At 40.1% G+C, this 17,530-nt stretch overlaps 1 protein-coding gene across 1 annotated transcript in view; it reads left to right on the top strand.

The window, feature by feature from the left end:
- The window catches only part of CACUL1 (CDK2 associated cullin domain 1), a 54,989-nt gene extending 37,849 nt beyond the window's left edge, over positions 1-17,140 (top strand). The window contains 4 exon segments of the mRNA XM_054204808.1: positions 3,185-3,274; positions 7,796-7,934; positions 11,989-12,032; positions 13,665-17,140. Coding sequence (XP_054060783.1) covers positions 3,185-3,274; positions 7,796-7,934; positions 11,989-12,032; positions 13,665-13,705 — 314 coding nt within the window. The 3' untranslated portion in view covers positions 13,706-17,140.
- Positions 17,141-17,530: the final 390 nt, after the last annotated feature.

Here is a 17,530-nt window from a genome sequence, read left to right as displayed (position 1 = left end):
GTGGAGGTGGTCAGATAGTATCAGAGAGTCGTTACCGTTGCCGTTCATCTGAGGCTGGGTTTCATTCTGCCTCACCCTGCTCTGTCTTTGTAAATGCCGCAGGTGGAGCTTCTGGGAGTAGGTGGGAGCCTGCAGCTCCTGTGTTGTGGAGTCTCATTAATTATTCTAATAAAGCACAATACAAAGCCTTAACATTTGGAGGTCTTTTGTAAGATTGTAAAATAACAGCAGAGGTAACTTCAGTGTGGCTGGCACAGCTGTTTCTATGCTGTCAGTTTAAAGTGACCCTCTCAAGAAGTAATACAGGATTGAAAGGCTGAGTAGGTTTCATTGCAAAACTGAAGATGAATTTGCGTGTGAAGGAGTTTCATATCTCTTATACACTTACATCTTTGTCTGTAAACCTCCATTGAGATTTTTTGGATCTATCCAGTCTTGTTCATCCTTAAGGAAATCGTTCTGAAAATACATTTCCTACAGCAGTGCTATTCATCCTTCAGGTATTGATACCTAGCTTTTGGAAAAGGTGTAGGCTGGATTAGTTTATACTGTATGGTTTCATGAATAGTATATTCTTTCAGTTTCCTTTGTGGAGAAACAGGAAATACATGCCATTACTTTGTTACGTTGCTGTTGAATATAATACCATCGTGTTTGTATTTACTGACTGTAAAGCAGGAGTGATTGAAGCTCTCATTGTAGCATGTGGTGTAAGCAGTTGCAGAAACAAAGATAAGAAATGCTAATTTCTGAAGCTGCAATAAAGTGATGAAGAAGATATTTCTGTAGAATTAATCTCCAGGTGAATTGTTCCACTGGTTTATTCATGAAATCCCTTTCTAATGCCAGGTGATGTGATCAGTGATCTAGAACAGAAACAGGTGGCTGCTCATTTTACTTGCTTTATATTGCAAATATATCCATTCACGTTACCTCAAAGGATCACAATTGAAATGAGTTTCATGGGACAATATTACTTTAAAAAAGTGACAAATAATATTGCATGTTTATAACAGTGAACTACGTGGACTATCCTCTTAAACTGGTTTTGGTTTTACAAATAATTCTGTTGGTCATCACCTTGAACATGTTAGGGGATGACTTGTGGGAGTGCTGTAGCGGTTTCGTTACCTGGAGGGGAAGGAGAAAGGTGGGAGCAAATCTTGCATCCCCAGCGCGTCTCCAGCACCGCAGGCTGAGAGGAGTGAGGTGGGCCACTGGCCTGCTGTGCTCATCACCTCTTGTCTTTGATCCATACATATCATAAAGTAAAATTTTTATTTGTCTCTGCCATCTACTTGTTCTATGTTGTTTAAAAAAAATAAATAAATTGAAAGATGACAGTACGCATGACTGTGTGTTCAGGGTATGGGCACCATTTTTCAGATTTCATCCACAGATGGAATAAATGTGACCTGCAATTTTACATTTACTTGGAGATATTCAAGTGATCAGATGCCCTCTAATTAGTTATGTAGTTGTGGGCAGCTGCTGCTAATGCTTGGGTTTGTCCCCAAAGCAACTCTCAATAGCTTCTTTCTCTTCCACAGTATGCCTTCTACACATGCAACTCTATAAAGTAGCTTCTGAAATATTTTTAAATTGCTCTTGCTAGTTACAACTTGGATACTACTGGAGAGCACAGTTTTCAGTTTATCAGGAATAAAATCAAGAAGCTCTGTTAATTGAATTACTGCTTAATAGCTATTAAAATGCTCAAGCGAGTTTTAACTCTGGACTTGTGGTCTTTAAGTCAGTATTAATTTTTTAGGCTTATTCCATTTTAAATAGTTCGTAATACGTAGCTTTGGAACATAATTTGGTGTCCATATATGAAGAACAAATCTAGAATTCTCTTGGCACTACAAATCTATTGGTGAAGCTTATGCTGGAGTAGCTACAGTCTAATTAAATATATATATGTAAATACACATGCACTGTATGAATTGTGCATTACTGTCTGCATATCTTCCTTATAAAGCGTTATCCCCTTTCTAATTTTATGCTTTGCACCTTTCCTGGCTGCCAAGAGGCTGTTCAAAAAATCTTTAGGAAAGAGGCTGTAAATATGTCATTACAAAACAAATCACAGGCTCTTACCCACTCAAGGCTTCAGCTGAAAGGAGAAAGCACTTTTAACATGGTTCTTTGTAAAACAAATTCAGCTATAACAGTTAAATATAACCACCTTGATTACTTGGAGATTAGAAAAAAACACTTTCTTTTTAATCTTACTATTACGTGAGCCGCTTAGAGTTTCACAAAGAGAAGAACATGCTACCAAAGATTTTTCTTTTTATGCTAAGTACTCTAGTGGCAGATAATGAAGACAGAACTGGGGAAGCTTTGAAGTTTAAAAACCAGAGTCTCTACAGTGTAAGCACAAGGTAGAATCGTAAGGGTCATTTCTCCTCTGCATAGCGGGTACAGAAAGGTACATACTGCTCAACTCCTTTGTAGAGGTAGAAAAACTGAAAAACCTTATTAATTTTGTTTCCTGTAATTCAGATGGATATACAAACAACAAAAAAAATAGAAGGCTGAAGGCCTGGATATTGTAATATAAACAGTAAATCCGCTGTTGGCAGACTTTTCATCAAGAGGAAGATGCAATTATTGCAATGTTTACTACAGAAGATACCAAAAATGAAACAGAAATGTTCACTTGGGTTTAAAAGAACAACCTTTCTTATTTGATTTTTACTTTTTTTTATAGTACTTGTACTTCATTCCTAGACCTTCAATCCAGCCTTAGTTTTATGGATAAGATGCTAAATACTGTATGTAAAGCGATGATTTATAGATCTCCAGTTGTTTCGCACACTCAGTATGAGAGTGCTTCTAAAAATAAATTGTTTACTTCAGTTCTGCATCTGAATACTTAGAGCCATCGCTTGCTTGGGTTTTCCTCACAACTCCTGCTACCTGTCTGAAAACGGATGAAAAATAAGTTATTTCACATTTTCATCATACACAATTTGAACAGAATACTTCTATTTAAAGGTGATGTTTTACCACGCTTGAGTATTAAGTTGTCAATCAGATACCTGGCTGTTTCCTTTGTCGAGGACATCAGATAACAAAAGAAGCACAACTGCTGTGTTTCTTTGATACAAAAATGTGTGTGTAAGAACCTGTATTTCTTGATTAGAAAAATTGTTAACTCTCATAATTTTTGTTTCAGCTTTACTTTTGGAAGCTCAGTCAACACCGTTTCAAATAACTCCTTCAACCATGGCAAATATTGTGAAAGGCCTGTATACACTACGACCAGGTAAAAAAGAAAAATGTTTCTAGGAATGTCTCTTACAGTGGTTGTGATATGTTTTACTAAATACGTAGGCGGTTGCATTCTTAACCTAATGCACATTTAACAAACAAATATGCGCTGTGTTCTGTCCATCATCATTCTGAGTTCTACTATGTGAACACCCTGGTGCTTCTTGTTGTCCATCTCAGTGACCTGCACAAGGTACCATACCAAAACCAAATTAATTTAAAAAAAATCACCCAACCCTCTACTCTGGAGACAAAGGGAAGACCTATTTTTTCTGCTCTGTAGAAATGAAGAAAGAAGGCTGTTCAATGAGTCAGTCATGGCAGGAGTTTACAAGTATTGAAATGGTGACAGTTATATTATGAGTCGTCCTTCAAATGACCAGATCTTTGACATGAGATGAATGACTATTTCTTCTCTGAACCCGTTAATTGGTTGGTATTATTTCATGGAAGAGCTTAGTTTAACTCGCGAGTTAAATTAATCATGATGTCTTGTGTGGCAACGATTATATTGAAAGGAAAATGGTGTTGCAGGTTTTAATCATTTTTGTACCAAAATCTTCGGTTCTGTAAGTTTTGGAGAACTGAGTAGAGCTCTCGCCTGTGCCTGAAAAGATTTTAGAAACAGGAAATGTTAAAAATATCCATAAATAAGTGGTACTTACTTCCCTTCCTTTTATAATGCTGATACTTTCTCCTTACCTTGGTGTGACCGAGAGAAGGATTGTGTCTGAACTTCAATCTATTTTTGCTTTGCAACTCCCATTTAGAGAAATAGAAATGCGAATAGGAAAGCTTTACAAAAAAGCTTTAGTGCAATGTTTCGTATTTATACAAGCCAGGAATGTGGAGGATCCTGCATTTACAAAAGGCATGGATAAAGCACTTCCAGTAAACAAGGATTATTTCTGCAACAGCAAAATTAATATTTTACCATCACTTTCAAGGCAATACTAATTTAATGTCTATAAACTGTTTAGTACCTAAGAAAGGAAGGTTATATATGTAAGTATAAAAGTATAATTCTTTTGAAAGCAGCTCAGTATGGCTTTGTTGTACCACACTTAATATTGTAGATGATGGACTTGTGATTTCCCAGTTGTCCATTTCAGATGATCCCTGTCTTGCTGTCTACTTCTGAACACAACAGATACTGGTTTGGGTTGGTATCATGGGTCTTAGGTTTTGAATAGTTGTTGTATGTCTGTAAGATATTTAAGTATAAAAATTGATCCTGCAATTTGTAGTATCTGCTTTCCACAGCTGGGTAGGAAGAGCTAGGTGACTGACTTTAAGCTATTGCTTAAACAGATACACGTTTGCTCTCATGACTTGGTCCTCAAACTTCTCAGCCTGTGAGAAAATGAGGAACTTAATGTCATTCCAACCAGAAGAGGACAGGATAAACTTCTTGATGTAAAAGGCTGTTGTGGTGGTGGTGGTGGTGGTGCTGTTTCTTGAGGATGAATTCTGAAACAATCACGGCAAGAGTTCCTCTGAGGTAGTGCTGCTCACTTGTTCTTAGGGCATGCTCCATTGGATATATCATGGGGACTGAGGAGCAGATAATTGGGGAAGTAGCAGAAAATGTGGCCAGTGGGAGGTGCTGGGGTATTAGAGCAGCACTGGGAAGCATCTGTCTAGGCAGTGCAGACAGCAAAAGGAGAAGCGGTGCTGATGTGGCTGGTGGCCACGAGCTTTCTCTTCTCTTCTTTTACTTTCTCTTCAAGTTGAAAGTACTTGACAGCTGTTAGACTTCAAATGTTGCCAGAAAAGACTGTCTTCTAATTCTAGCTCCAGTACATGGTGGCCACGATAGAAAATGCTGAAGTCTGGGCAGGTGCTCAGGCTAGTAGTTGGTCCACTTGGATTTAATCTGAAACACTGTTGTCACCTCACCTATAATGATCTGTCAGTGGCATGAAATAAGCTACCACAGCATTTCATGTTGTCATTCCAAGTCAGTTTATTAGCTTGGCTAAAGTATTCAGTAGCAGTAGGTTTTTAGTAGGTAACATGTTCTACGTGCTAGCTTTTTACTGTGTTTCATAACATGAAAAGTGCCATTTCATCTCTGTAAAGTTTTGGGTTTGTTTCTTTTTTTTTTAATTGAATGCTGCTATGGTCTGAGGGAACTGGGGAACTACAGGCCTGTCAGTCTGATCTTGGTGCTGGGGAAGGTTATGGAGCAGACCATCTTGATTGCCATCACATGGCATGTACAGGACAGTCAAGTGATCAGGCCCAGTCAACATGGGTTTATGAAAGGCAGGTCCTGCTTGACTAACCTGATCTCCTTCTATGACAAAGTGACCCACTTGGTGGATGAGGGAAGGGCAGTAGATGAGGGAAAGGTGGTGGATGTTGTCAGCCTAGACTTCAGTAAAGCCTTTGACACTGTTTCCCACAGCCTTCTCCTGGAGAAACTGGCTGCTCATGGCTTGGATGGATGTACTCTTCACTGGGTAAAAAAACTGGCTGGATGTCCAGGCCCAAAGAGTTGTGGTGAATGGAATTAAATCTGGTTGGTGGCTGGTCACAACTGGTGTTCCCCAGGGCTCAGTATTGAGGCCAGTTTTGTTTAATATCTTTATCAATGATCTAGATGAGGAAATTGAGTGCACCCTCAGTTTGCAGACGACACCAAGTTGGATGGAAGTGTTGATCTGCTCTATGGCAGGAAGGCTCTACAGAGGGATCTGGAGAGGCTGGATCAATGGGCCGAGGCCAGTGGTATGAAATTCAACAAGGCCAAGTGCCAGGTCCTGCTCTTGGGTCACAACAACCCCACACAGTGCTACAGGCTTGGGGAACAGTGTTTGGAAAGCTGCCTGGTGGAAAAGGACCTGGGGGCGTTGGTCGACGGTCAGCTGAATATGAGCCAGCAGTGTGCCCAGGGGGCCAAGGCGGCCAACAGCATCCTGGCCTGTATCAGGAATAGTCCCTATCAGGACTATTGAAGTGGGAAGTGATCGTCCCCCTGTACTTGGCACTGGTGAGGCCCCACGTCAAATACTGCGTTCAGTTTTGGGCCCCTCACTACAAGAAAGACATTAAAGTGCTGGAACGGGTCCAGAGAAGGGCAATGAAGCTGGTGAGGGATCTGGAGCACAAGGCTTATGAGGAGCAGCTGAGGGAGCTGGGGTTGTTCAGCCTGGAGAAAAGGAGGCTGAGGGGAGACCTTACCGCTCTCTACAACTCCTTGAAAGGAGGGTGTAGCCAGGGGGGAGCTGGTCTCTTCACAAGTGATAAGGACAGGAGGAAATGTCCTCAAGCCTGCCAGGGGAAGTTTAAGTTGGATATTAAGAAAAACTACTTCACCCAAAGGGTTATCAAGAACTGGAACAGGCTGCCCAGGGATGTGGTGGAGTCACCATCCCTGGAGGTATTTAAAAGACGTGTAGATGTGGTGCTGAGGGATGTCGTTTAATGGTGGACTTGCCAATGCTAGGTTAATGGTTGGAATCAATGAACTTAAAGATCTTTTCCAACCTAAATCATTCTGCGATGAGAGAGGTTAGTGCATTGTGTTCTGTTTAAATCATCTGTACGCTAGTAATGGTTATTTAGTGAGTTTGCTAATTAGAGACTGTTGAAGCTTGTCATGGGCCAAGTAACCCTATGTGGGAATTTGATAAAAATGCGTGATGTGCCTTAGTGAATATATTTAAAAGCATCCCTTTTTTCCAAGTAAAGATGAAGTTTAAGGTAACCATGACAATCTCTGGAAAGTCTGGCTTCAGAAATACTTGCCAAGTATTTATTTTTCTTAGAACTTCTCATACGGTTTCTATAAACCCGATTTTCATCCTTTGCGCAGTCTTCTGTTTTTCTTACCATCAGCCTTGAAGCAGCTGTAAGGTAAATTATCTTGCTTCTGTAAGGCAATGTTCAGTGTAGTGAAATTAAATCACATTTCTATCCTGAAGGTGAACTAATACAGGTTAAAATTATATAATGATCATTAAAAAGTGTTCATCTCAGCTCTGGAAGATCAGTGAGAGAATTGCATTAATTCATTAGAAACGGGGGATGGAGAAGCAGCGTTGTATGGTGATATTACTGTGTTTTCTAGAAGTAAGGCTCGGCGAAGAGAGGTGTAAATTTTGTGAATACGTTTGCTGGAGTAAAGTGTCACAAATTATCTGATTATCAAGGTGAATTTGCTGATCATCAGTGCCTGTCCTTGAGCGTGTCCAGAGACTCAGCAGGCCCTGTGAGATGCAGCAAAAGCTGAATTTCAATTTGATGATGAAGTTGATGACCCAAAAAAATAGTAATTCCTTTATCTTCATGTAAACATCTGATTTTAACAGTCTGATTAATTGTTCTGCTTTAAGGCTTGGTTTCTGTGGGTTTTGGGTGATGGCTTGGGTTTTTTTGGTTCTGTTTTCTTTTTTAAATTCAAGAACCTGAAATGTATTTAAAATAGATCAAAATTACACTTGTCAAAGAGTAAAATTTTCACAGAAGATCTTTTCCACGTGTTTTGTTGTTGCTTTCTCTCTTCTTACAGAATGGGTACAGATGGCACCAGCTTTATTTTCGAAATTCATCCCAAATATTCTGCCCCCTGCTGTGGAATCTGAGCTTCAGGAATATGCTGCTCAAGACCAGAAACTTCAAAGAGAGCTTATGCAGAATGGATTTGATAGGTAATAATTATTAGTCACCAGTAGTAATTGTGCTGGACAGTGCTGAATGTCCAGCATTCATTGGACATTCCATTCCATATCCCCTTAAAAAGGGATACGCCTAAAATATTGAAGAAATAATTTAAGAGTTAATAAAGAACCTTCAGTTAAAAAAAGAACCTTCAAAATGGCCTCATTTTCCATGTGTTTTGAGCATTGCCAACCCTGCAGACGATACCAAAAAACAGATGATTTGGAAGTCTTGAAATATTTTCATGAAACAGATTGCTTTACAGTTCATGGCACCCTGCGTTTTGATTGCGCTTCTAATGCACGATCATGCTCTTGTTCCGCCTTTATTTACTTTGGCCATTTTTTTTTTCTATGAGCTGTCTTTTTTTTTTTTTTTCATGATGCTTCTGAAAATGTCAGTTGATGACTTGTCCTTATTCCACTTTCAGAGTTATTGATACAGTCAAGGTGTTTATTTTAAATACACATTTCTCTTCTGAGTAATGAATTGGGGCGGGGGGGAAGAGCAAACAGTAAAAGAGGCAGTGAAAAATTCTCATAACCTATGTTGTTCGCTCTGGGCTGTGCCTGTTGCTCTCTGCTCCTCTATTTAAGTGCCTAGGTGGAAGCACAGCGCTTTTGCAGTAGGCTGACAAACCAAGGCCAGGCTGGGGAAGCTATCGTGCTCTGTTTCCAAGAGGTTCATTTCTGTGTGAAGAGAGTGTGTCTTCATCCTTGCTGTTACCTGTGCAACAGCAGCACTGAAAATCTGGTGCTGTAGTTTAAACACCCTTTAGTGTTAGATGTACTCCTGGATTTCACACTCTCGAGTATTCTCCTGGAAGGTAATCTCTGTATAAAGCTATTGAGTGTCAGAACTCTACTACTGACCCAAATGCAAATGGTATTGTAGACTCACTCCTTGTAAGGCTTTCTGTTGAGGGAAAATATTTTTTGATAGATGAGCATGAGTGAAGACACTAAAAACAAAGCCATAAGAGTTTGGGCTGAGAAAAGCAGTGCCTTTGGCCCAAGAAATAGACGTTCAAGACTGAAACTGAGTAGGCGTATAATGCTGACAAAGGAATGTAATGCGCAAACAAAACACAAAAAGGAACATTTTAGTTTTGTCTAATTTTCAATCTTACTAATTCTGTAGGTGGCTTATAGTATTTCTGCAACTGCGTTTCACCAGTTTCACACTTCATAGAGAACTAAAAATGAAGTTTCAAGTAGTAACAGTCCATATCCACAAAACCATACGGGTTTCAAAAACATTTTTCCCTAGGTACCTGAAAATAAGATGGGCTTGTCAGCTTGGCTGTGAAGTTCTTTGGCTGGTACTCTGAGGAGGAATCTGTATCCTAGAGGATAGGAAGGGTAGTAGGAAGGGTACTGGCCATTGCAAAGGCTAGATGCCTCTCTGGTGCTCCCTTGGTGGGATCCTCAGAAGACATTTTAACAAATCCTAGTTTATGCAGAAAACCACGTCTCTAGCACTGGAACTAATGCAAATCCATAGGAAACTGTTTCTGTCCTGGGTGATAGGTGAGGACAAAAAGAGATTAGTGCTTGAGGACAGTTGTAGAGGAAAGAACTGAGTAAAGGTTTCTGTGGCACACTGTTTGCAGAGTCTCATTTCTAGGAGTTCCTCTTCCTTTTGTCTGCAGCGTGTGATCTTCTGGGTATTGGACACGTGAAGAGTTTTGGTATGTCTTGTAGGTTTAGAAAATTGGCCCACCCGAGCCCACGCTTTGGTGCAACTGCTGTTTCTATGTAGCTTGCTTTCAATTTATTACATAAAAAAGCAAAATGAAACCTTGCAGTGGAGTAGCTGATTGATGGCATTTAGTCTCTGATGAATGTGTTTTGCACAATATATTTTTATATGCTTTATATTTTTATATGCCAGGGAGTCAGCGCAGTCTGGTAAACATGAAGGTTATATAAAGTGTTAAGAGTTGAGTCTGTCATCGTTAAAAGGACACAGGTAAAAGAAAACTGAAGTACCGGTAATGCAATTTGCTACATGGCATTTTGCAGTAGTATTTGAAATGTATTTCGCCTTGAAAGGGATTTCAAAATGTAATATGCTTCTTCCTGTGTTCAGGAACGTAAGTTGTATTTACTTATAACCTTTCAAAATTGCTTTGAGGTTACATTCCTACATATACAAATGTATATATTTACATGTATAAAAGGGTAGGTGTTCTCTTTTACCAAGGAGCGTGCTAAGTCTGCTCTCTTCTGGATTAGCATGAAATGTCATCTCTTCTCCTATAATTGCGCCAAAAAATGGTGATGTCTTTGCTGCTGCACTTCCTGCAACAATTACCATAAAGAACACAGCACAGTGAGGTGTCTTCATCAGCATTAATGGCATGTCAGGTTCTAGTTGAAATAGCTTATCAGCGCTAGCAAATACTGTTGCTGCAGAAAGTGGGAACACAAACCATTTGCTTGTCGGCATTTCTCTTATGAAAGACCTTAATCAAGGCATACACAGCAGGTCCATCACCTCAAGAGTGGTTTCAGGGAAGAACACCTCGTATTATTAGAAAAATCCCCAATTTCTACCAATTTACAGCAGATAAATGTGAAATTATAATCATTGTGACAAAAATGTATTGGATTCTCTCTCTCCCTTATACAACTTTTTCAACAGCAGATCTATCATCACAAGAAACTTGTGAAGCAGGAAGATTTTTCTGGCTTTATGATTTTGTGTGCACAAGAATAAAAAGAAAAACTGTTTTCCAAATAGATGGGAATTTAACTTTTGGGTTTTCAGGAGTGATGAAACCAGTGTTTATAGAACTTTAGTTATTTATTTAAATCTGCTTGAAGAGGTGTCGTGGTTTTGGCCGGATTGGCCAATCAGAATGACAGATGGCCCTCTCCCCCTCCCCCGCCACCCCCCCAGAGAGGAGAGGAAGAGATAAGGAGATTTACTAGTTTAGAAAAAGAACTAAACTACTTTAATGAAAATAATAATGAATAAGAAAATAGTAAATAATAATAGAATAATAAAAATTAAAGGAAAAAAGTATACAATATGTACAAAACCGGATTCTGCTCCCAGGATGACGATCGCGTCACCAGCAGACACAGGGAAAGTCCCAGACTGGAGTCAGCGATGGACAGGAGCTGAATTCCAGAACTAGAGTCAGGAATGCTCGGATCGGGATCAAAGGCAGACGAACAGACAGGGTCCTCCTCAGACGTCGGCCATTGAAGAAAAAGCAAGTCAGAGCCCCCTTTGTCCCTTTGCCCCCTCAGCTTTTATACTGAGCGTGATGCAGATGGGATGGGATACCCTGTTGGTCAGTGTTGGGTCACCTGTCCCGTCTGCTCCTCCCTGCAGGTGGGACCCCTCTACGCTTCTCTGCTTCCGACCCTCTAACGGGGCAAGCAGCGAAGTTAGCTGACCTTGGTTGTTACAGCAATAAGTCTAAGCAAGAGCCTCTGTGCATACCATTCCTTGGTATAATCAGGTCTTATCACTCTGAGAGTGAACAGTTTCTGAACAATGTGCTGTTAATTTCGGAGTTTAGTCAGTTAGAAGAGGCCCAGCTAAAAAGTAAAATTACAAATCAGAAAATTGGTTCTGGTTTACCTCAAACCAGGACAAGAGGGAATGCTGTCAGCGCAGACTTGCTTAGAGTCTGATTGTTGGGTTTACAGGAGCATCTTACCTTTTTAGACTGATAGATGCGGAGTTTTTCATGAAGTTCTGTAAAGTTTGGTTAATAAGTTTGAATTAAGGAAAAACCAATGTTATGCATGACTTAAGACCACACTGCATAGGAGCAATTTTTCCCCATCTTCTTATAAAATTGAACCTACTATCTTCAACAAAAGGATGGGCTAATTAAATCTATAAACTATAGCTTACATTTCTGTTAGAGTTAATTGAGAATCCTGCAGGTGTGTTATGTGTTATTGCTACTATGTTTGCTTTTTGTTTCTAAAGTTGGTGGAAGTTGATGGTTGTGCTGAGATAACTTCACTATTGTTTTCCTGTTCTTAAAATGAAAATACCTGTCTTCCCCTTCTTTCCTAGAGGTGACCAGTCACGCAAGAGAGCTGGAGAAGAGTTAACTTACAGTAAGTGTGCATCTAAGCCTGACGGGTTGGCATACAGGTAGCAGTGGGCTTCTGGGTTCTCGGGGGGATGGCGAGGTATCAGAGGCTGCAACTCCACGTTGTAGCTGGCTGTCTGCCCATGTGACTTTTACCATTCGTGATGGCTTGATGAGGCTGTGAGCAATCTAATCTAGTTAAAGGTGTCCCTGCTTACTGCGGGGGGGTTGGTCTCAGTGACCTTTAAAGGTCCCTTCCAACCCAAGACATTCTATGATTCTATGAATGATACAAACTTCTGGGACTGTTTAGTCTGAGGAAGAGGAGGCTGAGGGGAGACCTCATCGCTCTCTACAACTACTTGAAAGGACATTGTAGAGAGGTTGGTGCTGGTCTCTTCTCACAGGTAATTAGTGATAGAACAAGAGGGAATGGCTTCAAGCTGCAGCAGGGTAGGTTTAGGCTGGACATAAGGAAAAAATTCTTCACAGAAAGAGTGGTCAGACACTGGAATAGGCTGCCCAGGGAGGTGGTGGAGTCACCGTCCCTGAATGTGTTTAAGACTCGTTTAGATGTAGTGTTAAGGGATATGGTGTAGGGGAGAACTTTGTAGAGTGGAGTTGATGGTTGGACTCGATGATCCCAAGGGTCTTTTCCAACCTAAATGGTTCTATGATTCTTGAGTCTAGAGCCTGGCTAACTGTGCTAGAGTCCCACAGCCACCTATAAAGTAGTAAGATAACCTAGCTACCCAGATCAAGATACTTCCACTTCATTTAAGTACACGGATGAGGTCTTAAGGAAAAAGAACGTAGCTGTCCCGAGTCTCTGCCTGGTCAGGATATACATAACAGCAAAGAAATGCTGAGACGGTCCACCTCTGATATAAATCACCCGCTGGTGATGCGTGTTTCTGTCTGTTGACAGAACAGAGGGTATGGAAAGGTTGTGCTTTGCAACTTCGAACCTTCAATTACGTGTCTAATACAACACGGGATCCACCTGCATTGAGATACTAAAGGCAGTATCTGGGAAGTTCTCTCCCATTTGTAGATGAAGTCTCTTGCTGCATGTTTAACTACGAGGTTCTTCACTTTGTAACTCCCTTAATTTCCCCCGTTAAGGGTTAGGGAGTGGGGGGAAAGAAGCACAGGGAGGAATGTTATTTCCTTTGGTTGCTTTATTCCAAGACATCCCTAATTTGGGTGCAGACAGTCAAAGGTTCCCTCTTCTGTGCTGACTAAAGATTTGGCCAGGGGAGAATCTAGTCACATAAATTCTAGGTTAGGATTTAAATACAATGTTCTGATTGCTGGTCATTAAATAGCCTTGGGGATTGGGAAATAGCATCTGTTCTGGTGCTGCTGTTAACTTCAGTTCATTTTATCGCATTCTTTCTGCTGTCCTTCTTCCTATGCTTTCAGCAGAGTATGTTTGCTTTATTTCCTATCGTAAAATGTCACGCAGTTTTATGCTGAACTCTTATTGCAACCTGAAAGGAGTGAATAGCTGTTTACTTGGTATACCTGCTTCAGTTTACGCTGTTTGTGTTTTGCAGGCAATGCTGGTTTTCGGGTGGTTGGGGGAAGGGGAGCAAAGGACATAAGGTGGACGTTTAATATGAGAGAATTTCTTGAACTTTTTGTGTAATTTCAGATGGCTCATCAGCTTGTGCAAGCTCCAGGGGGTACAGATAGTGAATATACTGGATCAGCTTCTCTTCCTAGCCAGAACAGACACTGGAGGAGCAGGTGGTATCCGGGGCCTCCTTTGGCAACTGCTGATACTCAAGCTCTGACACGAACTATGCCTCAAAGAAGAGTTTTGGACTTTCTTCTTTATATAATAAAATGTCAGTTGCTGCTACAATTGGGATGACTTTGAAAGATGCGATTCCTTGGTCTGGCCTCTCAACAAGTTCATGTTCTGCGATTTTTGTGAGGAATGCACCTTGAAAAACAATCCTTTCAAAGTGGAAATGGGCAGCCGAAATCAGCAGCTTCCAAGAGCATTAGAATGGAAGAATCCTTTTTGCACTCTTTTCTTAATATTAAGGACATTCTTAAAACTAGTTAACACGTCAGTGTATTAGTTTTTAAACAAGGTATTTTCTGGAGCTTTTACTTAAATAATAAGAATAAAGTTTCATTATTTTGCAGTATTTGTTCATTAGTTTAAAAATTGTCACCTTTTAAGAGTTGGTCCCATATAAATGTATCTTCTGTCAGGGAGTCTTAAATTCCAGATTTTTCTTTTATTGCTTTTTTTTGTTAGTTTTTTTTTTTGAAATCTGTTTTCCTATGTGTTTGTACTCTGTGCCTTCAGCTCGTGCACTTTGCAACTTTATAGACCATATTTTGTTACTGCAAAATGTGTTCTTGAGGAAAAACTTGATGTGAACAAACATGCTGCAAAGTTGCACTTTTCTCTTGCATTGATGGGAGGTGTATTTAAGAAAGAAGAAAAGTTGAACCTATCACCATCGCTAATAGTGACTTGGAAGTTTGTCCCCTTTTATTTTTCATATGTATTAGCGTTTAATGCTGGGACCAGCTCTTGTAGAACCTCTCTCATTGACTTTTCCTTGGCTTCCATAATTGCAATAGATTGAGGTGTGAATTCCAGACTGAATGAAATAACTAAGACGTGGTTTACGCTGTGCTATGTAGAAACATCGTGGGCAAAATTTTCCAGCTAGTCGGTCTGCAGAGGGCATCTCCAGCAGCACAAACCAGACTTGCACCTGATTGATCAGCGAATGATGGTACCTGTCCAAGATCACTTTGTGGCTCCTGTGCCATTTCTCCTGCTTCGGGGACGTGATGGGGGTGTGGTAGTGGATGTTGTCAGGATCAGGGAGTCGAGGAGTGGCGTTAATACGCGCATGTGTACCCATCGGCTTCCTGTTTCCAGTCTTGCGTAAACTCAGCTGGAGATACAGCTGAGCCCAGGTCCAGCAGATCTGGACCTCTGGTCTGAATCCTAATGATTGTGACATGGGTTTTAATCCGTAGCGTGGCTAATGCAATTCTTTCATGAGGGGAGAAACATACTTGAAAAAGCAGTTTGACTACAGGGTTGTGTTTGTGTTTTGTTTTTTTTTTTTTTATTACTATGGATTTATTTTTTGTCACCTTTAGTTTTGAAGATAAATGAGTTGGTAGTATAAAATCTTTCTGAAACAAAAGCTTGTTCAGCTTTGGCTTGCAAAACTCTTATGCCTGTATAAAAAAAACCCCACAGAAAAACCCCAACACAGCCCCCTTTATGCTTGCATGAGTTCGTTACAAAATGCAGGAAAAAGATAAAAATATAGATGCGTCAGGGACAAAGTTTCTTTTTCTTTTTGTTTTGTAGCCAGCCTTCATGTAAATGGATTTAGTTCTCTGTTTCCCATCAGCCACTTGAGCAATGCTGTTGATTTGGAAGCGGGGAGGTGGGGGGAGGAAGAATGCGGAGGACACTGCTGTGATTGACTGATTCAAATCTCATTTACCTATATATTTCTTTACATATTTGCAAAGCCTGTTTAATTTCGAGGAAGTTTTTCTTTTAAATTAAAAATGAACGCTTTGGTGTTTTGTTTTCTGTGTAGAACAATGCCAGCGGTCTAATATCATCCCCAAGAGTGGAAAACCAAACCGCTCTGAGGAGGGGTTTTCAAGTGTTGGTAGTGTTTGCTTCAATTTTCAGTTGAAGCAGAATTAAACAAAATCAGGAATTTTGAAGATTTTGCTGAAGTATGCAATGGAGAACTTAATGAAGGCTGATAGGGAACAAAAATGATTTGCCAGCCTCCAGGTCTTTATCAGTTTTGGCTTTAAACAAAAATAAAACCTCTGATAGTGTCCTTAGCTTTAAAAATCGCTGTTTGCTGAAATGATAATATTCTTGAGTTAAGAATAGATGGATTAACCTAATTTGGTTAAAATTTGTTTACAACTTCGTTACCATTCTAGTTCACAGAATACAGTAATCAAGCTCTGTCGTCTTTGTCAAGTGATCACAGTGTTTTTCTGTTAAAGTGGTTTTACTTGTTCAAGTTTGTAAATAACACGTAGCCCTTTTGCTTCGTGTTTGAGGCGAGGGTTCAACGTTCATTTTACGTTGCACTATGTTTGGGACACAAACTTCTAGAACAATAATTCCATCAAAAGGTAGAACGTTCCCAACCGCGTGGTTCACTTCGTGCGCACTGGGTAGTGCTCAGATGCTTCTCAGTCCTGTGTAGCGTTCTCAGTTGGCCACCGTACCTGAGAAATCTGTTTGTTTAGCACTGTATTATGTTGTAAACTTGGCATTAAAATTCCTGTATGTTTTGGCATTATTAACATAATGCTGAAATATTGTTTATCTGTCGAAGACGTTATCATTGTGACTGAGCATGAAACGGAATACAGCGTACTATACTAAATTATTTTGTTTCTCTGTAAACTTGCATTTTACTTACAGTAAAACTAACCCAGCCAACTTGAGCGTTGGTACTGTAAAGCCACAACTACCTATAGCATGATCCTAACTGCAGTATTTAATTTAACCAAATAACTTGTGGTAAATCCGTTGCAGCTGTAGCTTACTCTGTTAAGATTAAGCAGTAAAGTTGGTTATACGATGGGTGTCCTCTTTATGTTGCACTGGTTCTATAGCCAAACTTGCTACATTAAAATATTTTTAGATGAATTTAATTTCTTGATTTAGGAAGTTGAAATATTTAAATTCGTCCTGCTGACTACTGTAATAGCAGGTAATTGTCAATATATGGTCAAACAGGTCTTTAATACAAATGCTGACGGGGGGTGTGTGTGTGTGTCTAACTAGGTAAATGCTCAACTCCTCTACAGTTGCATCTCCTTGATGCCTTTGTGCAGTTGAGGAAGTGTTCGTGGATGAATACTTTGAAGCAGAAGTTGTTTGCTCCTGTCATTAGGTAGAAATATGATCAGCCAGATTCACCCCTTTTAATTTTTCCCTAATATGATTGTTTACAGGTTTAAAAAAACAAAACAAACATAGAAACCAACCACAAAGGCCATGTTCTGAGTGACTGAAAAATGTTTTCCATGTATGCTGTGACAACCCCGGTGAAAGGACTATTCTGTAGAACTGCGGAATAAAAAAACCAACTGCTTGAATTTGACTCCTGTCTTCAACCCAGCTCCAGCTGAGAGAAAACAAAGACGTTTTGATGACCTGACAACCACCAGATACCCAGAGGGCACTTAGTTCAGCTCATAATGGGCAAGTTATGGTACCTTTAGGATCAATATAGTTCTTGTCCGCAATGGAAAGGTCCTGCTAGGGAGGAATGGTCACTGCTTGGGTTAGTCTGCTTCCCTTTCTGCGCTGCTGGGACTGTGTGATAACATGGGGATCGTCACTGTGCTAATGCCACTCTGGTTAAAGATTCTTTTTTTGAGGCATATCTTGTGTTGACCTTTTCACAGCTGGAAACTGTAAATAAGTCTGTTAATGTTCATTGCCCTTAGAGCACCTCCAGTAGAAGACTTTAAACACACATGAAA

The sequence above is a fragment of the Rissa tridactyla genome, chromosome 6 (genome assembly GCF_028500815.1).
Source record: "Rissa tridactyla isolate bRisTri1 chromosome 6, bRisTri1.patW.cur.20221130, whole genome shotgun sequence".
Lineage (NCBI taxonomy): Eukaryota > Metazoa > Chordata > Aves > Charadriiformes > Laridae > Rissa > Rissa tridactyla.
Note: the sequence above shows the minus strand (reverse complement) of the source record. Positions and strands in the feature narration are given on the sequence as shown.